Source organism: Anguilla anguilla, chromosome 5, assembly GCF_013347855.1.
Source record: "Anguilla anguilla isolate fAngAng1 chromosome 5, fAngAng1.pri, whole genome shotgun sequence".
Taxonomy (NCBI): Eukaryota; Metazoa; Chordata; class Actinopteri; order Anguilliformes; family Anguillidae; genus Anguilla; species Anguilla anguilla.
The window spans coordinates 59,959,443-59,985,261 of NC_049205.1; the positions used below are offsets into that span (position 1 = coordinate 59,959,443).

The window sequence follows — 25,819 nt, forward strand, 5'->3', positions numbered from 1 at the left end:
CGTGAGTGACAGTGAGTAAGAGGGAGGGGACAGTGAGAACGTGTAAAAGAGGGAAGAAAGTGTGAGAGAGAAATTTACCTCAGATACTCATTTTCACATCAAGCATCATTCATCACTGCTATTCTTACCCTCTCCCCCCAGCACTTTTTACTAATTTCACAGCATATTTCCAGTGGAAAAAAAAAAAAAAAAATTCAAGTGCAACCAAGTTTCCGCTCTCATAAAATGTGCCCACCGAAAATATGAGCTGAGAAACAGCGCCGTCACAGACACAGAGGAGACGGGCTATTTTCAGCACCGTGTCTGACTGCACGTAACACGGGGAAAGAGATGACGCAGAGCTCAGCTGTTACTCAGCAACAAGGTTTAATATTTCCTCTGCTGGGGGGGGGGGGGGGGGGTAATGGCGTACCTTCTGGAGCAGGCCGAGCGCGGCGATGCCGTCGCGGGAGTTTCGGGCCAGCGCCACGGACTCCAGCAGGCTGCGCAGCGCCTGGGTCTGGGGGTTCATGGCCAGGGCGGGGGGGATGGCGTGCAGGTGCTGCTCCAGCTCCCCCATGCACTTGTCGTAGATCTGCGCCACGTCGTCCGCCGCCCAGGCCTGTTGCTGCGGAGACGCGCGGGCGAGGGGGAGAGAAGGTGAGAACGGGTGAGCTGCAGGCGACCGCGCAAAACAGGAAGCGGCGGCGGCGGCGGCGGCAAATAAAAACACGGTGGCATTGTTAGGAATGAAAGTGTAAAGTGGGGAAGCGCTCGTTTACCTTCATGGGCTGAGCGAGGAACCCGGTGGGCTGGGACAGGTCGTTGCTGGGTAAAAACCCGGGAACGTTGCGAGCAAATTCCTCATAAACAGCCAGCTGTTTAGGGTCCACACCACCGACCTGCACGGTAAAGAACATGAAAAAATATAAAGTAAGACTCAGTCTGAATCAGTCTGAGCCTGTGAGAGCAGGAGAGACAGGGAGAGAGGGTGAGAGAGAGAGGGAGGAGAGGGAGGGCGAAAGGGACAGAGAGAGAGAGAGAGAGACAGAGAGAGAGAGAGCGAAGGAGAAAGAGAAAGGGAGAGGCAGAAATGGGGGGAGGGGGAAAGAGAGGGAGAGACAGAGGGGGGGGTGGGAGGGAGGGAGAGAGAGAGAGAGAGAGCGAAAGAGAAAGGGAGAGGCAGAAATGGGGGGAGGGGGAAAGAGAGGGAGACGGGGGGGGGGGGGGGGGGGGTGGGAGGGAGGAAGAGACAGAGGGAGAGAGAGAGAGAGGTAGAGAGCGCTGACCTTTAGCCTGATCTGCTCCGGCATGCGCTCGGCCTGGTACGTCAGCACCACCGGGTCACAGTAGCGCCGGCCTTCCTGCCGAGCGTGCTTCCTCAGCTCAAACTCCTGCAGGGGAGAGGGGGGAGGGCGTGAGAGCAGCCAGACTGGATGTGTGTGTGTGCGTGTGTATGTGTGTGTGAGAGAGAACGTGTGCGTGTGTGTGTGTGTGTGTGTGTGAGAGAGAACGTGTGTGTGTGTGTGTGTGCGTGCGCGCGTGTGTGTGTGTCAGTGAGTGAGTTACTCACGGTGGCCAGTCTCTTGTCCATCTCGGGGCCAGCCTTCTCCACAGCAGTCTTCTGGATGAAGCAGCAGGCCAGCTCACAGTTGTCCTGGGCGATACGGGCGGCAGCCTCCTCCATCATCTCCCTCTGCTGGGGGGTGGGGGCCTGGGGACGGGAGGAAGGGAACGAGACTCAGACAGAGAAAGGGTGTGTGTGTGCAAGTTGATGAATGAATGTGAATGAGAGGTGAGAACGTGAGTAAATGAGTGTGGTGCAAGGCAAGCGTGTGAATGACTGAGGTGCGTTGTGCGTGAATGAGTTAGGTGTGTGTCGAGTGAACGAGTGAGGTGCGGGTTGAGTGAATGAGTGAGGTGCTGGGCGTGTGTATGAGTACGGTGCGTGGGGGGGCATGTGAATGCGTGAAGTGCTTGGAGCGCGTGTGTATGAGTGAGGTGCGTGATGAGTGAGTGAGTGAGGTGCGTGAACGAGTGAGGTGCTGGGCATGTGTGTAAGTGAGGCGTGTGACCTGTGAATGAATGCGGTGCTGGATGTGTGAATGAGTGAGGAGTGTGGGGGCGTGTGAATGAGTGAGGCGTGTGGGGGCGTGTGAATGAGTGAGGCGTGTGGGGGCGTGTGAATGAGAGAAGCGCTTGGAGCGCGTGTGTTTGAGAGAGGTGCTGGGCGTGTGAATGAGTGAGGCGTGTGGGGGCGTGTGAATGAGTGAGGCGTGTGAATGAGTGAGGCGTGTGTATGAGTGAGGCGTGTGGGGGCGTGTGAATGAGTGAGGCGTGTGTATGAGTGAGGCGTGTGTATGAGTGAGGCGTGTGGGGGCGTGTGAATGAGTGAGGCGTGTGAATGAGTGAGGCGTGTGAATGAGTGAGGCGTGTGGGGGCGTGTTAATGAGTGAGGCGTGTGAATGAGTGAGGCGTGTGTATATGAGTGAGGAGCATGTTGAGTGAATGAGTGAGGCGTGTGAATGAGTGAGGCGCGTGAATGAGTGAGGCGTGTGGGGGCGTGTGTATGAGTGAGGCGTGTGTATATGAGTGAGGAGCATGTTGAGTGAGCGAGTGAGGCGTGTGTGAATGAGTGAGGCGTGTGAATGAGTGAGGCGTGTGTGAATGAGTGAGGCGTGTGAATGAGTGAGGCGTGTGTGAATGAGTGAGGCGTGTGAATGAGTGAGGCGTGTGTATGAGCGAGGAGCATGTTGAGTGAGCGAGTGAGGCGTGTGTGAATGAGTGAGGCGTGTGAATGAGTGAGGCGTGTGTGTATGAGTTCTGACGGCCGTACCCGCAGGGCGCCGGCGAAGCTGCTCTTCAGGTTGGTGGCGATGCTCATGAGCAGCGGCTCGCGGCAGGTGATCATGGCCATGCCGGCGGTCAGGTTGCGCATCATGTGATGCGCCGCCACGCGCATGCGCGACTCCTCCGAGTCCAGCGCAAAGTCCTTGCGCACGATCTGCTCGCAGGTCGTCATGGCGATCTTGATGGAGCGGTCCACCACGGGGTGCACCAGCTCCTGCACGGCCCGCTCGATGGACTGCCTCACGCACTGCTTCAGCTGGGGGTGCGCCTGCAGCAGGGGGATCTGGGGGGGGGGGTGAGAGAGACTCCTTCAGCATCGCGCTGTACCACAGCTGCCATTTTTAGGAGCACTTTCTCAAGGAAATCCATTGTCCATGCACACCAACTAGAAAAATTATTTGGGACCACATCCACTAACTGGGATGAATTGGTGTGCTCCTAAAGTTTTCCCACTTAGGAGCCCATGGACTTATTAAGCCTGGTGTACCTCAGCACAAGCCCATCACTCTCCAGTTCAGCTTGTGCTTTGAGTCTTATGAGCGCTATGATGACTGCGGCTATGCTGGAGGTGAGCTCCCCCCCTCCTTTACTGTAAACTACTGCGAGAGCACAGACTGCCATGCGAGTGCAATCTGTTACTATCATCACTACGAGCATGGAGCTCATTCATCCACTGCTGATTCACAGAGGCTTCACGTGAGGCTAGAACCTCATACCCACCAACTCTACAAAGCGACAAAGGAGTTTCAGTCACTAAGCATGGCTGAGATCTCACAGGAAAATGGCTACAGCTTTGACATCTTGTAAATTCGGTTATAAAATGTATTAACCACACCTTGGGGTGCCTTGGGGTTGGGTTAGAACAGGCAACTGGTGTTTTAACCATTTTTTTTCCCCTATTTGCACACAACATGGGCTGTGACCAGATCAGCTGCACGGGACACTCACGTTGACGTTGATGTTGATGTGGGGGGCCAGGCCAGCCAGGGCGTAGACGTTGATGTCATGGTAACTGAACTGGGGGGTGGGAGGGCCGGTGGCTGTGCAGGCGGTGGTGGTGGCGGGGGTAGGGGGCGCAGTAGCAAATGGAAGACAGTCGCCTGTTGGTAAAATAAATAAAATTACGTGAAAACAGTTATTTAAAATTCAGTTATAAGCAGCATAGCACAAGAGCACAACAGAGTCTGCCAGAAACTAGGAGGCTGCACCTGTTTTTCCACATTCTGTCGCAACACTGGATGCTTCAGGGACAGCCGCAACTAAGACTCTGCATACCCGTGTGAGCAACCCCAGTCCTGGACAGCCACATCCACACGATAAGCAGATTTCAATCTGATCGTCTAGAAGAGTCTCTGCTCATCTCTAGGGTCTAAACTGTATTTTTTTTTGTTATGAGGTGGAAACCAAACGCCAGCAGATGCCGTGACCCAATTCCCCCCTGCTGTACATAACCAAGCTCCCACAAGGCGTTAAGAAAATGGCTCGGAGAGAAGAGGGGCGCGGACGGCACCTGGGGGCACGATGGGCAGCATCTCCTCGGGGGGCTTGGCCTCTTTCTTTGGTGCGGACAGCTGCTCGTCCAGGCTCTTCAGCTTCTCTTTGTCCTTCAGCAGGTTCCCGGGCTTCAGGTCATTGATGTCCAGCGACAGGTTCTTGCACAGCACCTCGATCTCAAACTTCAGATTGAGCTGGAGGGACAGACGGAACACGGACCACCGTCAAACTGCGCCCAGGGAGAAGCACCATGAAACACTCCTCTGACTGCTTCAAAACCCACTGCAGGCAGCACCAAGAGATACTTATATGTTCACAAGAGATACTTATGAGTTCACAAAATATGTGATTAGAATGTTCTGAAAATTCTGATGCTGGTAAATGAAAGCAATGACGTTCTAGAACACTGACTTAAAATCTGGAGAAGAAAAAAAAAAATCCTAAAAAAGATCCTCTTCAAAGGGTTAAAAGCAAGCATGTGACAAGGGATGATGACTACTTGGTGCATGCCTTAAATGGACATACCACGTTTTTGACAAAACAGGAAAGAGGGAGCCAGCCTAAACGTCATATTTCCAGTCAAATATGGGAATTGTTAACGCTTGTAGGCATTGGCTGAAGTTCTGAAGATGCCGTCTTACAAAAATATGGCAAATGTTCAAAGTACAAGAGTAAGGGCGAAAACTGACCTTCAGATCATGTTCCTGATGCAGCTCTGCCAGTACATTCATAATGGCCATAGTCCAAGGGTTCTGGGGTCTGAATATCTGCATGGGAGGGGAAAAGACACGCATCGGTACAGTCCATTTCTGCTCCATGCATCACCACTCACAGCTCTTAATACGCCACAAGGCCATTTGGCACATTCCAGGTGATGGGGGGGGGGGGGGTGTAGATTCCAGACACGGGACAGGGACGGGGAGAGGAAGGGGGTACATTCCGAACACAGGACAGGACGAAACGAGCACAGGGGGGGCGGACGTTACCATGCTCCTCAGACTGGATTCCAAGACTTTGGCAACGAAGGGGACGACATAGAGCAGCTCCTGCTGCCCCTTGACATAAGCCTCCAGCAGTAGAGACTTCACCTCCAGGTCCTGGAGGAGCGGAGCACAGAGCTGAATCAGCACAACACCCCTCGCACGGCGGCACAAGACTCCGCGGAGAGGGGCTCCTACTCCCCCAGCGAAAACTACCACGCGTACGTTTAAACTGGAGGAAGAGACCATCTCAGGAGCCAACGTGCGATCCCGAAATCTCCATCTGTTTATACCAAAATAGACCATTCTAGGCTTCTTTGCAAGGAAAAGCCCTTGATGTCTGCGGTGTCCGACGCACGCTCACCGTGTACAGTATGGGCTTGTTTTTAGCCAGAGTGATCATTCCGAGCCAGTGGCCCAGGTTCTTCAGCAGAGATCGGTCAGAGAAGTTAGCCGCAGCCTTGTCAGATGTCAGCAGAACCTGTCCGAGGAAAATTTGCCAAATTTATAAGAAATTATATATTTTTTTAAACCAAATGGAGAAAAGAACAGTAAAACTGACAAACTCACTGTAGGATAACAGGTTATCTTCTAAACTTGAGTAAGTTAAACTAACCCAACTGGTGGATAACCACTACGGAACCACTTGACGAGAAAAACAAAATCATCCAACGTGATCTAACCTTGATATTTCTGTAGGTCTCATTCAGGACCATTTTGACAAACTCGGGGTTCTTCAGCGTGTCCAGGAAGTTGGAGTAGAGGCTGTGGAAGTTTGGTTCGATGCTGACCCGCTTCATGACCAGGTACTGAGAGACCCAGGGCATGAACTCCTCCTTCACAGTCTCCTTCAGCTCCTCCACCTTCACAGGCAGGACCAAAATGCAGTTTCCACCAGCAATTTCAAACCCTCACCAGTATAATCTGTTATATTACACTGAAAAAAAACTGATCACTACCTATATATCTGATACTTTCAATTTCTGTTTCAGAAGGTCATCCAGGGAAGTGATGGATGAAGATGGTTAAACCAACTCCACAAAAGAAATGTCAAATGTTTAATTGGGTGTAAAAGCAAAAAGAAAACCCTTGTTCAGGAGCTCACCTTCTGGGTCATATTGGATTGAGACAGATTGTTGAAAATGAACGCTATCTTCTCTTGGACGTTCTCTGGAGGCTCAACAATCCTCTCAGTTTGGTCTGTCGCCACCAAAAGGGTGTCGATGTTTGTCGTATTAATAGAGGGCTGAAAACAACATCACAGAAACTAAGCATTCAGGGAGGAAAAAAAAATCTACATTTTATTTTACAAAAATATTAGTCTGATTTGAGCATTCAGGCTAGGTTTCCATGCAATATGTTCAAATAAAAACAAGCTGCTATAAAGAAGGAAAACTCAAGTTTTCCGGCTATTCGTTGCATTCACTTTAAAGGCATAGCATTACTGTATGGAAAGGTCATCTACATGCATGCGTATATATGTATGAAGTAGGTAAATAAGCACAGACAGACACACATACCCCGACTTCCCTGGCGTTACCGATACTCACTGGAACGTCCTTCTTGAAGCTGACGGTGGTGGGGCGGGTAATGGTAGTGGTTTTGGCAACAGTGGTTGTGGTGGATGTGGTTACCATGGTGCTGACCTGTCCCGGGAGGGGGGCTTTTTGGGGCGCCTGCGACTGGGCCTGGGCGAGGGCCAGGCTGCCCGGGGTGGTGATGGATCCTTGCATCTTCACTGGGGGGTCTCGTGACTGCTGGCCGTACTCGATATACTGCACACACAGGATATGGAAAACGCGCAACGGGAGACTTATTCATCTCGAAGTAGGACTCGCTGTCTATTACACTATCAGAGGGAACCAGAGCACATAAACTTACATGCAAAGTTAAAAAGAAATTTATTTATCAATTTTTAAAGGGTGATGGGCAGGGGGAAAAGGGTACTTTTGAAAAGGCCTGACATATTAAGCAGTGAAATTGGTCTAAATTAATTCAATTTCACGCTTAGAACATACAAAGATATCAGATGGGACAAGATGCTCCAGACCACCTTCCAGGTGCAAAACCAGCCTTAAAGTCTCTAATCTTTAGCATAAAAAACCGCCAAAGGGCTAAGCGTGTAAGCATCTTGACCACATCATGATATCTTTGTTGTATCCGAGAAACCAGTTTACCTCCTGTAAATGGTGAGGGAACTGCAGGAAGTGTGGAATGGAAGCCAAGTGCTGACAGTACTGGGGATAGTCCTTCAGTCTGAGGGGGCAGAAACAAATGTTAGACTGTGACTTGAGACTGCGCCCAACTGTCAACCAACTGTCATTTATTCAAACGCGCAAAAAAAAAAAAAAAAAAAGCAGCAGCATATCCTACCTATTCTTAAACCTATCTAGTGCAGCGATGCCGAAGTAGTACATTTTGGTGCCATAAGGCTTCCTCAGGGCCTCCAGAACGTAGCGCAGGGCCAGGCCTAGCGCCATGTACGTGACCAGGCCCTTCTCGATGATGCCGCCGAACAGGCAGGCGGTGATGTGCAGCTCCTTGTCCGGGTACTGGGGGAAGAAGCGGTACTCCTCGAACAGGTTGCGCAGCATGCAGTTGAACACCTCGCGCTCCCGCTTCACGTTGGAGTCCTTGAACCGCTGGAGCATCTCCAGCACCTGGGAGCAGGGAGGGGCAGGGAGAGACGAACGGCGTGACCCACGAATCCAGTCCGAGGCGTTTTCTCCATCCGCATCCATCTCTCCCGTTCATCACATTACATATAAACGTTCATACAGATACACGCGCAAACACTGTCCATATTCGACGCGGGCAGTAAAAATTACTTTTGACTTTATCACAAATTTATGGGGCCAAAAAACCACACAGGCACACAACACGAGTCGCCGAGACAACCAGCAGGCTTACCTCATCGACAGACATGGTGGGGTGTGGCGGGTGGTTGTAGATGCGCTGGAAGTAGCTGTTGGCCTCGTCGTCGATCTCCTTGCTAAAGTGCTGGTTTGCCTCAGGCCACACCTGAGAAAGGTCAGCTGGGGGGGGGGGGGGGGGGGGGGTACAAGCATTACACCCTTTATTCAGGGGACTGTGATATCCATATACTACACTAGCATGTCTGGCAGACATCAATCAGCAAAGCGAGTCATTTTGTTCCCCATAGGAAAGGGGCATTTAGCTCATTGGGGAAGATCCAGACTATGCAATTGGGCGTATCTGGAATTTAGGGGGCAAAACCTTGTGATGCTGAATTGTTTGGCTCCAAGGTGAATCAAACAAATGTAAAAATAAATAAATCACCCAATCAAACCATCCAAACTTGATTACTCCTTGCAATCTAAGAAGCAGTGAGGTTACTCTCGATTGTGACTTGGGTCAGAGTGGCTCTCCTACATCTCAAACCAAGTGAAGCCACAAGACCAAAACCCCAAACACTGCAAACGCTCAGGCTTCTTAAAACAAATCAGTCATCCCTAAAAACCACCGGGAACAACCAGAGAGGACAAAGCTACTTTTCCCCTCAAGACTCACAGAAAAGAAGATCTTTTCACACGTTTTGGTTTCTACAGTAATTTCAGCTGGCCGTTTTAGACATGATTACTCCTCGCTAGCATTCAAACAGGTAGAGAAGACAGTGTGGGAGGAAAAAAGCATGGCTGTGGGTTGAGTGCTTACTGCCATCCTGACTGGAACAGTGCGGTGCCAAGCGACATTGTTTCAGAGGAAGCACAGCGGAGAGGTTATTTTCTCTCTCTCTCTCTCTCTGTGTGTCAGTCAGTCAACACCACAACCACTTACAGGCCTTCATCTTACTCTGCTGGAAGGTGGTGGGGTTCAAGCCCGGGGTGCTCATCTTCCTCGTGACGAAGGGGTCGCTGCTCACGGCCGGCATCCCCAGACCCGACCCGATGCCGGACAAGCTGCCGCTGCCCAACGGACCTGACGAGACAAGAGGGGGGAGAATGTGGGTCATGTGATCGGTAGGTCACGCACATTACTTGCAAGCTCATATGATAACATAAACACACGATGGCTCGTTGCTAATGTGTCGCTGGAGATTCTATCAAAGCCGCCTGCCTCCTGTAGCTCTCTCAAAACACGGCAAACGTATCTGGCCACGCTGGCCTTCGTACGTCAATCTGGATAAGTGCCTGCCAAATGATAAAAAACTAGCACTGTACAAGAAGTACTGGTTCTGCACACTCGTCAAATGGCCCCCACAGACAGCACGCTCCACTAGTGCGATCTGTTGTCTTAAGAACGCCCTCAAAGTGAGTCACATCTGCACTGCTGCGCATTCACCAACTTCAGAGAGGCTGGCTGAAGTGGAACAACCATTGCCTTTGTTTAAGCTGTTTTTAACGCTACAAGGACCCAACGTGGGACCTAAACACAAGTCCTTCTCCAGGACTGCAGTATTCTAAGGCCACATCTTACTCACACCAGCGTTAAATTTAAATGTCAGGAACAATCTCCTGCATGAATAAGGAAAAAAGCAGTTACAACGTGACATCAGGAACAACTAATCACAAAAGGGATATGTAACTTGCATTCAAAAGAGCAACTTTTCTGGTAAGATGCTCTGAATTTATGAAGTCCCGTTACATTTTGTAAGTCACTGTAGCACTTTGATTTTGTCTGCTGGGTTACCACATCACAGATAACAAGACAAAACACAGTGCACTCATCTGCAACACCCAAAGGGTGACCAAAAACCAACCCTTTAATGGGTGAGATCACAAATATATGATTGGAATGTTCTTAACTGAATGTCACAATCACTGCTGGCAACTACGTTAGCAGACGCTCTTATCCAGAGCGACTTACACAACTTTTTTATTTATTGATTTATGTTTTTAACTGAAAGCAACAGAGTTCTAGAATGCAGACTTAGAATTTAGACAAAACATTCCAAGAAGCCTACTCTGCAAAGGCTTAACACCACCACACTTTATCCAAGAGGCATTACCTGGCAGCTGGGAGGACAGGCTCCCCAGCCCTCCGAACGGGGTGGAGGGGGTGGGGTTGGACAGGGTGGGGAACACCTTGGCCGGAGACTGGGGGTTGCTGAAGGCGGAGGCCAGGGGCGTGGGGAAGCCGGGCATGCTCTGCGTGTGGGAGGTGGCTGAGCCGCCCAGCGTCAGGGTGCCCATGGCTGTCAGGGGGTCGATCTGTAGCGCAGCGTTTGGGGGGGGGGGAGGGGAGGGCGGGGTGAGCCGCAGAGAAACAGACCGTCAGGCTTTCAGCAGGAGATAAGACTACACTACTACACACAACACAAACACACTCAAATGTTCCAGAGAGGAGATGATAATAAACCAAAAACAACAAACGCAATTAGACTCAAACAAGAACAATGTATGAAGGTTACTGAACGATACAAATCTAGGGCACCACTATTTTGACGCAGTCGCACTTTTAAAACTGGGGAGGGCGGGGCTAATAACAGACATATCCCGTCATCATTAGGTGCGACATCTTAAATCATCAAGTTGAGGGGGGGCCTTGGTGGCAATTTGCCTTTTTACTGACACACAAAGATGCTTTTATTCAGGGCAGGTGATGTGCTACAAAAAAGTAAAACATTACCCATTTGCTTTGTTACTCCTTTAATAAAGGAGGAGGGACTGTCTATACTGCTTAAAATTTTTTTTTTTTTTGTTGCTTTATTCAGAGGTAGAATTCAGAAGGGATCACCGCTCATACGGTGCCAAGGCAAGGATCAACCCCCCACCTGTATGGGGGCGGGCGGCTTGTTTACAGCTGGAGAGTAGCCCCCCCCCCCACCGAGTGCGCCACGTCTCACCAGTTAGATGTTTTAGCCTACGACTTTAGCTACTGGTATGGTGCATAATTCATCCCTCACACTGGAAATTCACAAGAAGCACAAACACACACTGCACTAAAACACAGTCAACAATCGCGACACTTTCAAAGGCCCCAGGGATTGCTCTCTGAAAACCACCCACTACATCACCTGAACACTCACTAACAGCTGGCCTGATTGGCTTGACCAGACATCAGTCAAGACAAAACTACGCACGAGGGCTCGACATTATAGAATCTGTGCCTAGAATTTGATGGGCTACCTGGAAAAAATATTTAAGCGCACTAATAGGGACACTTAATTTTTCAACTTAGGAAAAATATGAAAGAAATGTTGAAAAACCTTGGGGGAAAAAATGCCAGCGTAGAGCCCTGTGCACACTTGTGGGACGGCCCTTTTAAACAGCCATTCCACAAACACTTTGTGTGAACGCATTTAAAGCCTTTCCTGGGCCGACCCCTCCTTCCCAGAGAGCAACCCCGTCGGTGGCCTTCGAGGAGAGATGAGATGTAAACTTGAGCCCATCACCTGCAGAGGGGACACCGATACCTGGACGGGGGAAATGGCGTCGAGGCTGCTGGTGCTGGGGGCGCGGCCCTTGGGCATCACGCCCGGAGGGGGCTGCCGCGCCTTGTTCATCACGTTGCTGCAGTTCGCCACCATGGTCAGGATGGTCTCGGACAGCTCCTGAGAGACACTCCTACGCGCGACGGGGGACAAAAGATTAGGAAAAAAGTCTCTGGAACTACAGACAGCGAGGATAAGTAGGAACAGTTAGGCTGAAATTTTTTGATACAGCTCTCTATTATGCTGCATAAAACTGGAGCCCACAGCCCAGATATCCGACTGCCACCAAAAAGAACCAAAGAACAGGATGCTTTTGCCAGAGGTGCACAACTCCTGGGCTTTAATCTGAACATCTTCACCCATGGTACAGTACAGTCCTCAGCTGTAGCTCAATATTTCAAAACAAATGTCAGACCAAGGCAATGACCAAGCTGATTAAACCAGAACAGAAGTGAAATTGCAAAATCACAAAATAGACTGGCACTTGTGCACCTGTGAAAGTACAGATAAAGAGGAACTAGGCAATCATATGTTAAAAGGCAGCATGAAATAACAGCAGTGCACAGTTCTGAGTGTGGAAGGATGCGAAGGCACACAAGCGGACGGGCGGGTGGACAGACAGACGGACGTACCCCGCGCAGGACTGCAGACACGCCAGCATGGTAGCCAGCGTCTCCGGGGGAAGCTGGGCGCTTTTGGGCTGGTCCTTCTCCGGGGCCAAGCCCCCCATGATGGAGGGACAGCGCCTCTTCAGGAAGGTCACACAGGCCTGGATGAAGGGCTCCTGACCAATCAGAACACAGCAGGTCAGACCGTGGGGAAAAAAAACCTCTATCAGCATGAACAAACCCACTGAGCCTTGTCCAGCTACTCTACACACACACACAGGCACTTTATCAAAGCACATATTCACCTTCATTCAGTGAAAAGCACCTAAACACTGAGATCTTAGGAGTTCACCTGCACGTGCATACAAAGGGAAACTGAAGCCTGGACCCACTCACCCCGTGCTCTCTGATCTTGTCAGTGAGCCACTTGTCAAGTTTGAGGTATTCACGTCGAGACGCAAGTGCAGCAAGGTCAATAACGAAGGCGAATGGAGTGCCGTTTAGCAGCATAGATAGAGACTGAAAGAGAAAAATGTCTGGTTAAATATCACATCAATTACAATAAAAAAATTTTTTAAAACCCATTCACTTCCTCATAACTAGCTATTCAAAATAAAGGCCACAGGTTCAAGAACCTTTTCAAACCTTGTAAAACAGGACTGAGAATGTGCAAACTAGTATAATGACAAAACACAAAATGATACAAAACTACAGTTTTAAAAGTGACCAATGCAGCCCTAATATGCTCAGGCAGCCAGGTTGCCGTGGGAACGGAGCGGAACGGCGAATGAGGAAGGCCGAATGCACCCCCCGTACCTTCAAGTCCTGAGCCACATCCAGGATGCGGGAGAGCTTGGCCTGGTCATACTGTTCCCCTCTCATGTACCACTCCGCCATCGAGTGCATGATCAGCTGCCGGATGGAAGGAGACTGTCCCTGAGAGAGGAGAGGAGAGGAGAGGGAGAGAGAGAGAGAGACCCTGTCAGATCGGATATGGCCGCTGCGTGTAACGCATGCCCGAAGCGTTTGCTTCAACCGTCACCGTAACCAGCCTCGACAGGCCGCACGCGGACGGGAATATCAAGCGATACGAACATCATGAGCCCCTGTGGCCCCGTTCTCTCTCCTCCTCCGTACGTCCGTACGGCAGAGACAGCAACCAAAAGCAGGTGAAGGTTCCCCAATACGCAGAGCACGGGCAGGCAAATCACGAACACTAAAAACCAGCTTAACCAAAATCATGCGACAATTCCAACTAAGAGCATCCCAAAGCTCTCCTCAGGTACCTGCAGCTAGATTCAGGTGTTTGATGTGTCCTAGCACACCTGATGGGCTCGATTAGTTGGCACCAGGTGTGCCTGAGGTGGAACACATCAAGTACCTGAATGGTATGGGGGCTGGGGGTTCCCCGAGGAGAGGTTTGGGAACCACTGTCCTGACTGAAGCTCAGAGCCGGCAAATATTCCTTCTTGTTTCAAATCAATATAGATCAGGTGTGCCATCCCTGGCTCCCCCAACTCCCCTCCCAAGCCCCCCACCTAGGGCACCCTGACGACTCAGCCACTTCCTCATTCCTTTCACTGGCAAGAGACAGAGGAGGGGGATCTGGGGCTAAACCCAGCAGGAGAGACGAGTGCCCAGTCTAGTGCATTTGGTGACAGAAGACCTTAACGTCTCTTTTGTTTGAGTATCATTCCCCTGTTCAGGCACACCCCCCCCCCACAGGCCAGCGCCAGGACTCACCTGTCCGTGCCATGCGTAGTGCAGGATGATGGCGGAGTTGGGGTGGTTGCCCAGGAAGATGGGCATGAGGGTGGAGATGAGCTCGTGGCGCAGGGTGTGCCAGGAGGTGCTGATCTGCAGCAGCGCCAGCACCAGCATGTCCGGGCAGTGCTTGATGGGGAAGCTGAAGAGCTGCTTCACCTGCTCGTACTGCCCCACCTCCGAGAGGCGGAGCAGACTCTCCACCAGGTCCAGGCTCTTCCTGCGCGGGGCGGGGAGAGAAAGGGGTAAATCGCCAAAATCACAAACTCCGTACTCAAGAATTCACAAAATCCAATTTAAACAAAACAATTCTGGATATTCAGACCCCTTTTCACTCAATTCAGGGGAAGCAGTACTGAGGCAAGGTGCTGTAGCAAAACAGTGTTCCCAATCTGGATCTGGACCACTCCCAGTTCATCACGTGTGCGATGCTGGCTAAGCGCCCCCCTCTGGCCAGACAAAGCCGTGCAGCAGAGCACAGAGACAGGACACTTGACTGGCGGCAGGCCTCCCATGGGGGGCGGGGCTAAAGAGAGGGTTTCGGGACGTACCAGGTAGCGATTTCCCGGTTGTCGTCTTCGGGGGGAGCCTTCAGGATGTCGATGGCGACGGTGTGGCAGGGGTAGTCCGCAAAGCAGAACATCTCCGGGCTCATCAGGGAATGCTGGATGAACGACAACTGGAGAGGGGAAGGAGAGAAGGGAGAGCGTGAGGGAGGGAAGGAAGAGAGAGAAAACAGACCTCCACAGAGAGACGCTGTTCTTTCACACCAGTGGCAGGGATAATAAAATTAAGACTTGCTTATGACATCACCTTACTAATATGAAGCAGAATATTAGCCGAACGTGTCAGAAACGACCAGCAGAACATCAACAGTGACTGGTGAATGACAACATTCACATTACAATCACTCAGCATACCACTTCCTGGATATGCACCAATCAGCCAGCAACGGGACAAGCGTAGCTCTCGGATTGGCCGTGCCGTACCTGTCCCTCGGCGTGCTTCCAGGGCCTGTAGATGAGGTCGACGGGGAACACCTCCATACCCAGGCCCCTCTGGATGCCGTACACCACGATCTGCAGCCCTTTGCTGTCGCGGATGACGAACCCCGGGTGGTCCAGCTCGTAGGTCACCTCTTTGAAGTTCAGATTGGGGTTCTGCGGGGAAAAACGAGGCCACACCCCACCAAATATCAGCCCGAATTCTGCAGCTTCATTTAAAAATAAAGAGAGGGGCGTAACACAAACGGGTAAAACTTCTCTCCCTGACCCATTTTACTCGCTAAAAACATAAAGTTAAGAGGAGGGGAGGGGAGGGGAGGGCAAAGGTGTTTGGGTGTACGAGGTGACTTACGACTTCCTTGACAATGTCAATCAGAACTTCCACATTCCAGGTGTGGGTCTGGGAGCCTTCGCTCTTATCCTTCCCGTCGCTCCAGATCCCACTGCCCGGAGCGGAGATGGACTGGAGAGAGCGGGAAAAGGCACACGGAAGAAAAATAAAGAAAAAAACCATGGTGACAAGGGTGGTGAACATACTGTAAATCACAACGATGATGACACTAAAAAACACCAAGGACACATCAGGTTGTGGTGCGTTTCACAGACAGCCTAGCAAAACTGGTGTGGGGGCTAGGCTATCTGTGAAAGTGTAGGTGTCCTGTATTCCTCCCCTATATGCAACGGGCAGCAGTTTTGCTAGGCTATCTACGAAACACACCCTCCACATTAAGAGCAAAAACCAGGCCACAAGCACGGCAGAGGGAATAACACGAGTGATAAAACACCTTGTACAAATAAACCAGCCCTCAGGCATGCCCCCCCCCCCCCCCCCCGAGAGGAACACCCAGTTCCCTTCCCAGACCGTTCCACACCGCCAATAACAAACACAGCACGGGATTCCCAAGGTCTGTTTGCCCGATACAGCGATCGGAGGGGCTTTCTAAAGGGCAAACCGTCTGACTGGGAGCTGTGGCTGACGTGTTGCCGGGCAGAGGGAAGGAGAGAGAGAGGCGGACTCAGACAGTGCTCACCTGCAGGGGAATCCCATCGGTCAGGCCCGAATGGGTGCGCGCCATCATGCCCAGCACCCGCGCCACCTGACTGGCAGTGACCTCCCGCACGCCATACTGCCGGATTATATTACGGCACTCGTCGAGACTGAGAGGGAGGGAGGGAGGGAGAGAGAGAGAGAACACAGAAGCAAACTTGTTAGCGCCACACTGGGGGTTAACTGCTGAAGAGGGGGGGGGGGGTGTGTCTGTGTGTGTGTGACAAAAAAAAAAAACAAATCAATTCTTTATCATTACTCCCTTTCAATTACCCACCCCAAAACAGGGCATGGGTGAGGCTTCAGGAGGCTCACCTTGCACAGAAGCCGTAGCCCACTTCCTGCATGAACTCAGCGAGCGAGCTCTCCATCATGTTCTTGGCTAACCCCCCAGAGTCTGGCAGGATCCTGTCCATCAGAATGTCCCGTTTTTCAGGGTACAGCAGTGGTGCGAGCACCACGGGACAGCGCTCTTGCGGGAAATCTGAAAGGCACGGGGTGGGGGGGGGGGGGGGCGGACCACACAAAAACGCACAGCACAGTCAGAGAAAACGCCAGAGACCCAAACGCTCTTCGGCAAGACGAGCAGCAAAAGAAGCAGCCGGACTGCAGCGTTGGGCTTCTGCGGGCCGCAGTCCAGAGATCGTCACTCCAGGTCCCGGAGAGCTGCAGGGTCTGTTAGCTTTTATCTTTTATTATTACTCAGCACTTAGTTACTCAGTAAAGCAGCCGGTTACAGCTGACTCACCACACCCCATTCCTCGGGTCAGAGTTGGCCGCTGCTACTGAGGCGAAAAGAAAAACAAGCAGACCCTGTGGCTCTCCAGGACCAGGAATGAAGATCGCAGCTACAGTCACTCAGCTACTTGGGTGAACACCCCACACGGCCATCCAGTTTGTTTAATAAAAACATACAGCCACTTATCCCTGCACTGGTTGGTTTTTGGGAAAGTAATAAAGGAATACTGGCCCTACCACAGAGAAAACCTTTGTCTGTGGTCTTTCCATGTGTAGCCTTTTGGCTGTAGACCAGGTAGGCAACGCTAATACACGATAGAAGCATCGGCTCTGCGGTTGTATTTCGTGGTAGTCACTCGCATGCATACTCAACTGCTCAGGGTTTGAAACGATCGAAAACAAGGTCAATATTGGCGCACATAATGAGCATCCTCCTGGCATCACAGGAAAACAAGTATATAATCATTATTCCCTAATTTAAAGAACAGACAACTCCAAGACTTCATTTTTATTTTAAAATTCAATAATCTTTCCACACATTCTACAGTGTACGCCAAAAAATAAGGAGGGACTAAGAGTTCTTTCATTCCCTTACAATCTTTTTTACAATCTGTCTTCCATGTTCAGCTTGCATGTGAAGTGCTCTACAGGAATTACCAACACAAATTAGAAAAACTGCAAGCTGTGCATTTTATGTCCGTTTTAAACAATCCTGTCCCGACGGCCAGATCTACTGTCATTTCTACAGCTACGGTGGGAACAGAGCTGCTTCCTGAACAAGGTCACCTCCCTCCATCTGCCTCCAATGACAGCAGGAGGAGAAATTCACCTCAAATAATGAATTCTCCACACCAGTAGGGGGACAAAGATAAAGCAGTGCTCTGTGCGTCCCTGTCAGACTGAACCAAATAGCTAAAAAAGTAATAACAGTAATTTCAGATATTTTATTCAGTACAACAAGGTTGACCAACACTGTTTCTGGAGATCGAACGTCCTATAGGTTTTCATTTTAACCCTAATTTGACACTCAAATTTACCAGCTAGCCTAACGATGAGTTCTCCAGCTGTTGAATGAGATGCGTTTTGCTAGGGTTGGAGTGAAAACCTACAGGAGAGTAGATCTCCAGGAACAGGACAGGGCAGCCTTGCATTACAACCACAGAGTGGTAGATGTCCGGCCTAAATCAGGGGTGGGCAACACCGGTCCAGGAGGGCCGGTGTGTGTGCAGGTTTTTGTTTCCACCAATTGCCCTGGCTAAATGAGCTAACTGGTTGTATACACTCTACACCAGTTCACTAGTAAATTAGATCACAGTACAACGTTTAATATAGGCACACAAGAACAGTCTTTGGCTATCGTTGAGCAGATGCGTTTATCAAGAAATGCGGCAAAAATGTTTCCAAGACGGCACAAATGTCAGGGCTAATTCAGTAATTAAGGCCAGGAGTTGGCACGAAAAGCAGAAACAGATACGGCCCCCGTTGCCCATCACTGGCCTACACAGTGCCAACGGAATCTCCCAACTGAGGAAGTGCCCGGAGCCCTGAACGCGGAGGTGAAAAACGCAGAGTCACGGACCGCGAGCTCATCATGGCGGCAGACACTCACCTCTGCACAGGGTCTTGAGGAACGCGTCGATCTGTTCCTGTCCAACCCCACAAGCTCCCTTCTGCCCAAAGAGGAGGTGGGAGAGGAGCAGGTGCAGGACCTCTATGGCAATATCTTGGAAGCCACCTTCCTGGTTCCCCCCGAGGTCCGAGTCCACGTAAGAACGCAGGAGGTCCGGAAGCTTCTGTTTCACAAACTGGCCGGCTGGTGGAACAGAAAAGAAGAACTATGTTTTTCCAAGGGGGGGGGGGGAGACAAGATTTCTCCAGGTAGAGGAAAGACAAATGTTTAACATGTTGCATTGCGACAGACTGCTAATAAAATTACATTTCCACATTCCACTCTAGCCGTGTTCCGTGTGAACAGAAGCTAAGCACACCCTCACCAACCTCTAAACAAAATGCCAGAAAACACCCCACTAATTGAAACAGCAGATTACAGGAAAGACAATCCAATTTCAGGCAATGGCACAGCAGACACCACTGAATAGGCTTATAAACACACTCACACAGCCAGTCTGGCTGCACGCTTATAGCTGTTCACCTCTCCAAGAAAAAAAAAAAATCTGGCTTGTGGGTTATAAAATCTTCTTAAATGGTTTGTGTAAAAACCCATGGTTCAATCATCAAAGTGGCTGGAAGATGACTGGCATTCAAAAAGGTAATCTGGTTGCTAAAGTGTTTTTGCTTATAAACATAATTAAAAACACAGGGGGACAAAGTGTTTGTAAGGCACGGAAGGCTGCCGGCCGTCCAAATCATCTTCAGTCATGCTCAAGTGCTTATTAACATGGTACAAAGAACACCCAAGAGTGCAAACCATATACCAGCCATTTGGCATTTTTAGGATCCACAATCCAACCAGAGTTGGGGTTTTTTTTTTTTTTGGTGGAGAAACCACAAACCTCAAGAGATTATCAGGAGCAATCTAACACTATTCCTTGTTCCACAGGTCTTGATGAATGCTACATCTTTGGTAAGAATGCTGACAGGCACATTCAGCACAAGCCGACCAATGTGTGTTTTTAAGAGGAGAATAAAGAACAGATTACTTACCAAACCCTCTCAGGTCTACGCTGGAGGAGTTCAGCAGGGCAAGGCCAAAAATCACCTGCAAGAAACGGCAGCACGTCAGCACAACTGCACGAGCATCGCTACAGGACAAACACACCTCGTCTACAAGCAGTCTGAATTCGGCCATGAAAGCCAACGGGAGGGTCCTCCTCTTACCTCCTGGACCTTGCTCAATTTCAGCACTTTACTCAACTGAGTAAACAAATGGGGTGACGGCTTCAAACTCTACAAAAGGACAAAAAAAAAAAAAATCAACGTCACAAAGCACTGACCAATGCAAAAAAAAAAAAAAAAAAAAAAAGAATCACATCCCCTTTCACACTGCAGCTGTGCAGACGTCTGAAAATAGCCACAGATAGCACCTTATTAAATGAAAACTACAAGCAGGTGCCTGCTAGCAGTCAACTTGCCGCCACTGTAATTAATATGGGTGAATGAAGGTGCACGTTTAAATACAAAGTGAATGAAGACACCTTCCCCATCACAAATACAGGGGCAAGGAAAGAACGGGACAATAATGAACCTGAAAATAAACCCACTCAACAGCAGCAGAGCTAGCGCAACGCAGCCGGAGAACAAACCGGGGCGGCCTACCTTCTGATAGTGTAAAGGATTGTCGATGGCGTAGCAGAGCGTCGAGATAAAGTTTGGCTTGGTGATCAGCGACGCGCACTCCTGGATCAGAAACTGTGTCTTGGGCAAATGGACGAGAAGGAGAGAGAGGAGAGGGGCGCAGAACAAAGGCGGTTAAGGAAGCCATTGGCTCAGAACGCACAGGCGTGAAGGCCAAAGATGAAGGCTATTTTTACACGGGCAGGCAGGAGCGCGATGGCATTAGGACACTGATGGGCGAGACTGAAAAGCAGGGCTATTGAGTTTCCCCTCAGGACTGATAATGATGGAGTCTTAAACGTTCAGGGCTTTCTGTTGACACACCTCAGCCCACTACATTAAATTAATAGCTCAGCACATGACCTCATGAAGAACGAGTTATATCGAGTTATATTCTTTTTTTTTACATAACTTTATTAAGAGAACATTTCCACTGACACAGTCGCACATATACTGGAGATACACAGTGTAAGATGCCCCATCTGGGATTCAAACCCCTCAAACCTTTAGCTGCCAGGCCCAGCTTATTAACCGCATCGCCGCCGCCACAGCCACCACAACAATTAACCGCAAGGCGGTTTGGCGCTGGAGGGAAAAAAGAATTACCTGATGAAAGTCTTTGCCGCTGCTTTTACCATCGCCACTGAAATCCACATGGGAGAAGAGACAGCGTAACAAATGCCTGTCTGCCTCGGGGCCGTGTCGATTCACAATCTGGGGGCGGAAAAAACCACAGCTTCAGTCGCATCAGTCGCAGTCGCGCCGAAACGCAGCCGCGGGACAGCCGCTCACGCCAGGCAAAACCCCGGCGTGGCACCCGGCTCCTGTCAAAGCAGGTGCTCTCTCTCCAGAACAACGTGTGACACGGTGCACTACACATTCTGTATAAATGTGTATCAAGACTTAGTACTAGGGACCTTCCCCATGGGCTAATTTTAAAAAATATATAATTTCTAAATTGATTAATGTAAAGACAAATGTACATTCAAATATCTCCAACAATTCTGCTGGGAACTCATGTCTTTTGTTTTCCTTAGGTAGAAGCACAGTGTAATTACCCTCCACCAGCCAAATGCTGGTGGAATTTTGATTGTGGCTGGTAAGATATTACACTCTAGCAGTCACGTCGGCAGGTAGCCAACCAGGTTGTGTTATACTGAGAAAGGTAATCTGGTTCATAAAATGTTGAAAACGGCTGGTGATTTTTTTAGAATGCGCAAGCCACTCTAGCTTGTGGGTAAAAAAAAAAAAAAAGAAGATTATTTCATACCCTGGGTAGAAGTCAGTTTCAGCATTGAGGACCTGAGTGTAATTGCCTATCTATTAATCTAGTCCATGTGACCAGCCTAAATCATATTAGTTCGTTCAGATCTGATGTGATTGATTAGCAAGTCTTTGAATAATCACACTATATTTATGCACTTAATTGAGACTCTGGGCTGGCTACTGCAAATCGACAAGTCCTAAAGATCAAAATGCACATCTTTAAACTTAAGGATTCATTTTTCCGCACTCTCGTCAACATGAAATTCAGTTCACATTAGACACCCAGGCCTGAGTCTGGTCACACCACCTGCTCTTAATAGTACCTAAAGCAGCCGTAAAGCTCGTTCACATTAAGTGGCTGTCATGCGGTTATCAACGAGGTGCAGAGTCGCATGAAAAACTAGAGAGAGAGAGAGGCTGTGCTAGCAAATGAGACTAAATTAGCAACACAGGTAAACATTCCCTAAGGGATGCTCATTAGACAAGTCAACCCTCTTCATCGATCAACAGGAGAAAACAACCTAAGCACCATACATAGTGACAAATGCAGCTAAAAATGAAGACCTATGTGCCAGCCCTCCATCAGGAGACTGATCACAACAATCAACACGTGCAAACACCTTTAACCAAGACTTACAAGTGAAGTCTTATGTTAAGTGTGGGTAAAAAATCGCACGCGATGCACCCAAGGTGAATCAGATTACAGCCGTACCGCAAACACAGAACGTCGCGACGGCTTTGAGCGGTTAACAACACGTGCAGTGTGGAGGGAGGGGGGGTTATGCGCACCTTGCGGGTGAAAGTGAGTGCAAAACTTTTTGGAACGGTTCCGGGCGGATAGTATACTCACATGTTGTATTTCCTGCTGGCTGGCTCTGTAATTTTTCTTAGTTAAATTGTCAACCAGGTAGCTGATTTGAGACAAAGCCAGCGAGAGCGAGTCAAGATTCATTGCTGGTTGGGGCGGAAGCAGGCGGCCGAGCCCGGCGCAAAATCACCATTATTCCCCTTTAGTCACCGCAGAGATAGGTCAATTCAGCTTTGGTCCTCCCCCAAGGTGTGAAATTATGATTTTACAAATCTGATTTAAGTCTTCCAGTGGCTCTTGACGCGAAGTAAAGTCCCTCAATCCAGCATCAAGTTTGGCATCTACAGAAGAGGACGAAAGAAAATGTTTTAAAAAAAATAATCTAAATCACCCCCTAATAAACAGGGAAATGAACAGTCACATACAAAAATACTCTTTGAACATATGGGTGCTGGCATCGTAGGAATCCTATAGTGGGTATTATGTCCAGGTGAACAAACAATATATACACACAGATGCTGATAGAGAGCACGTTTAAGGCATCACATCTACAATGCTGTCACTGGGAAAATTTCACAAAGCGAAAGCTCGCCTGTTCATTACAACTTAACAACAGACGTCACTTCGTCTGAAAACATTGTGGAGCTATAAAACTATACATGTATAAGTTAAAACAATTACACATATTGATTTTTGCACATCCATATGTGCCTAGCTTGCTCGTTCATAAAACTCAATCAGGGATTAGTTAAGTTAGCTACCTTGCTAACATCCGTTCAACGAGTAATGGCACAATTGCATTCAATAAAGTGCTGCTGGCGAGTTTCAAAACATTGGGCAAACCTGCTGGCAATTAACCACTGATGTTCAATAACACAGCATCTCATATAAACAAAGCAAAATAATCCATAATATAAACAAAACCAAGAAACCAAAAAAACTACCGCTACTCCAGGACTGCGCAAATGCTCGTCATTACTAGGCCTCGAGGCCTGCACTGTAGCCCTGAGTGACTCAGTAAAGATAAATGCAGTACAGAAAATTGTCGTTAAATATGTAATGTTACGACACTATATAAAAATAACGTTATTTTTTCATGGGATTAATCCGATGTACAACTAGGACAATATCACAAGATATTTCCTTATCTGTGTAATTAAGCATAAGAAAACTATCGAACTACTTAGCTTGCTAACTCAACCCCCCATAAAAAATACAGCTTAATTGACACAGTGTTATTCAAACGTCCACCAAATCGGTTATAACCTGAACATTCGGATTATTTTTCAATGGGGGAAAAAGAACACGATTGAAACCATTAAAGGCTACGGTCTTGGTTTGTTACATACACTTTTAAAACTAACGGCCCCACGCTGGACATATAGCTACATCTACCCATTAATGTAGTTAAGTAAAATTACTTGCTAGCAAAATTACTGATTGCAATTTCCTCACATCGAGAGCTTGCTATGCACGTATCCGGTCAAAATCAACTTGAAAATTAATTTACAGCACGATTAGGCCACGTTCGATAACCCAGCAAGTGAGTTTTACTTTAGCGCTAACGTTAGCTGGCTAAAGGCATTTCCCGTCTGATAATATTAGTTAGCCAGCTAGCTACTAGCTATAAAAAAGTAATTCAGTCGTGAGCCAACATTTTTACAAATACAACGACCATTTTCTCTATGATTTATAACGTTAGTCCACCTTAGCCGACATAACCAAGCCACCTAACATTAGCTATCGCGGTAACCGCTGAAATAGCTTGCTAATATAGCCTATTGCCGTGCAGCTATTCAGAGGCTAACAAATCTCCAACCCCAACTTTCAGACAGGGAGTTCGAAGGCCAAACTAGCAGTACCTAAACTAACGTAAATTTGTTTTCACAGAAGTTAACGACCCAATATGCATACCTGACACCGTCGTTCTAGTCACATTGTGATAACGTTGGGTCAATATTGATGCATGGCTAAGTTATCGGTCTTAGCTTTACAGACAAGCTACATTATAGTCATTTGGCTTGCAAAGTTAGCCATTGCTACTATTAAATATGACACCAAACTAACCAGTTGGACTAGAAATGACGAATTCACATATGTCACAAGCTAGCTGGCTAACATGCAGGTCAAATATTCTGGCCACCTGGGCATTTAGTTCACTAACGAATTATAATTTACGTCAGGTAAAATACAAAATGTACCTAGGTGGACAGCTAGTCGTCGTAACACAAACCTGTGCTATGACACTGGCTAGGTACTTCCCACGCTGACAGAATGACTTCGCTAACCCCACTAGCGTCAGTCACTGATACGCATCGGGTGTAACACTAGGTCGCCACAAACAAGTTGAAATAAACCATTTAGCTAACAATGAACTGCTGGCTACATATCAGCGATGGCCAGTTAGCCCACATAAGTTAATTCTGTGTCTGTTTAATTTGAAACTAACCAGTAGGGAGCAAACAATGTTTGTTAGAAGAAGAAAAATAATTTTCTGAGGCCCAGCTCAGCCTTTGTTCCTGTCGCTAGCCGGTTAGCCTGACCGTGGATAGCTAGCTACATAGCTAGCATCCACCATCCGACGAATGGAGTTCTACAAACCGCAGCTAGCTGCTTAGCCGGGCAATGTTAGCTACATAATGTTAGCTATGCCACGAAGTCGTTCATTGAGCAGTTCACGTTATACTTCAGTTACTAATTTAAGACACACTGTGAATTCAGAGACAGTAGTCTTAGTAAATCCGATCCAGAGGATGAAAAAAATGTTATTTAGCTAACTACCTGGAACCTCGGAAATACATTTGCACTGCCAAGAAAGGTAGCTTAGAAACTATCTTGCTGGTTAGCTATGATGTCCGCATTGCCTGAACAATTTTCACTTGACAAATAGGTATCCAGACATACAGACGTTATAGTATCCGTTGTTGTCACCGTTACCTTGCTGGTCCCAATTTATTTGCCGATGGACATTTCTTTTTACGTTTTCTGAGAATCGAAACTAATAAACCGTCGCTTTCGCTCCAATTCGGTCTGATTTCCCAACATAAAATGGCGACGGATACCTCGCGCGCGCTCACAGCGCCATCTTCTTGAGCTCGAGCTGAAGCTCGCGACACCGCAACATCACTCGGAAAAAAAGAAAACAACAATAAAAGAAAAACTATTTTGAATGCACAGGGGTACCAGTGCACGACAAGGACACATCAAAATCACGAAAAATGCAAGCAGGCGGTAAGATTACGCCCATACCTGTCGAGAGGCGGGGGTTTTAAATAAAACATGGTACTTTCTCTTGCAGACAAAAAAATAAAAAAATGTTTCAAAATTTACCAACCCATCCCCACACTCTCACTGTGTGTCTAGAGCGAGACCACTGGCAAGGCTTTGGAGGGGGAAAGTTACGAGTCCCCCTTCAAACAGCTAAAATGGTTCAGTCCAACCAGTTCCTGTAGACTGCGTCTAGTTTTTTCGTTCAACAAAAATATAGAGAGCTCTGGTGTTAAGAACAGAGTATCAAAAACAGTAAACCGCACTTATTTACTGATAAGTTTTGAAAACAGCTAAAAGAAAGACAAAGTCAAGTAAACAGACA

The 25,819-nt window shown here is 48.6% G+C and overlaps 1 protein-coding gene across 16 annotated transcripts in view; it reads right to left on the reverse strand.

Moving 5' to 3' along the window:
* Positions 1 to 25,617, reverse strand: part of cnot1 (CCR4-NOT transcription complex, subunit 1) — a 35,244-nt gene extending 9,627 nt beyond the window's left edge. For 2 of the 16 annotated variants that reach the window (XM_035416785.1, XM_035416781.1), the window contains exons 1-35: positions 25,165 to 25,469; positions 22,270 to 22,568; positions 20,760 to 20,867; positions 20,136 to 20,234; positions 19,698 to 19,766; positions 19,524 to 19,578; positions 18,469 to 18,672; positions 16,437 to 16,605; positions 16,105 to 16,231; positions 15,426 to 15,536; positions 15,059 to 15,229; positions 14,621 to 14,748; positions 14,049 to 14,289; positions 13,122 to 13,241; positions 12,702 to 12,824; positions 12,330 to 12,481; positions 11,659 to 11,830; positions 10,273 to 10,474; positions 9,117 to 9,242; positions 8,214 to 8,338; positions 7,677 to 7,963; positions 7,481 to 7,559; positions 6,854 to 7,078; positions 6,409 to 6,549; positions 5,987 to 6,166; positions 5,668 to 5,784; positions 5,310 to 5,420; positions 5,013 to 5,090; positions 4,340 to 4,517; positions 3,778 to 3,929; positions 2,816 to 3,112; positions 1,553 to 1,693; positions 1,269 to 1,373; positions 762 to 881; positions 413 to 607 (exon numbers count right to left, since the gene is read on the reverse strand). In XM_035416785.1, the coding sequence (XP_035272676.1) occupies positions 413 to 607; positions 762 to 881; positions 1,269 to 1,373; positions 1,553 to 1,693; positions 2,816 to 3,112; positions 3,778 to 3,929; positions 4,340 to 4,517; positions 5,013 to 5,090; positions 5,310 to 5,420; positions 5,668 to 5,784; positions 5,987 to 6,166; positions 6,409 to 6,549; positions 6,854 to 7,078; positions 7,481 to 7,559; positions 7,677 to 7,963; positions 8,214 to 8,338; positions 9,117 to 9,242; positions 10,273 to 10,474; positions 11,659 to 11,830; positions 12,330 to 12,481; positions 12,702 to 12,824; positions 13,122 to 13,241; positions 14,049 to 14,289; positions 14,621 to 14,748; positions 15,059 to 15,229; positions 15,426 to 15,536; positions 16,105 to 16,231; positions 16,437 to 16,605; positions 18,469 to 18,672; positions 19,524 to 19,578; positions 19,698 to 19,766; positions 20,136 to 20,234; positions 20,760 to 20,867; positions 22,270 to 22,371 (5,010 nt within the window). In that variant the 5' untranslated portion in view covers positions 22,372 to 22,568; positions 25,165 to 25,469. The other 14 variants (XM_035416784.1, XM_035416780.1, XM_035416783.1 and 11 more) reach the window with 12 other exon arrangements.
* Positions 25,618 to 25,819: the final 202 nt, after the last annotated feature.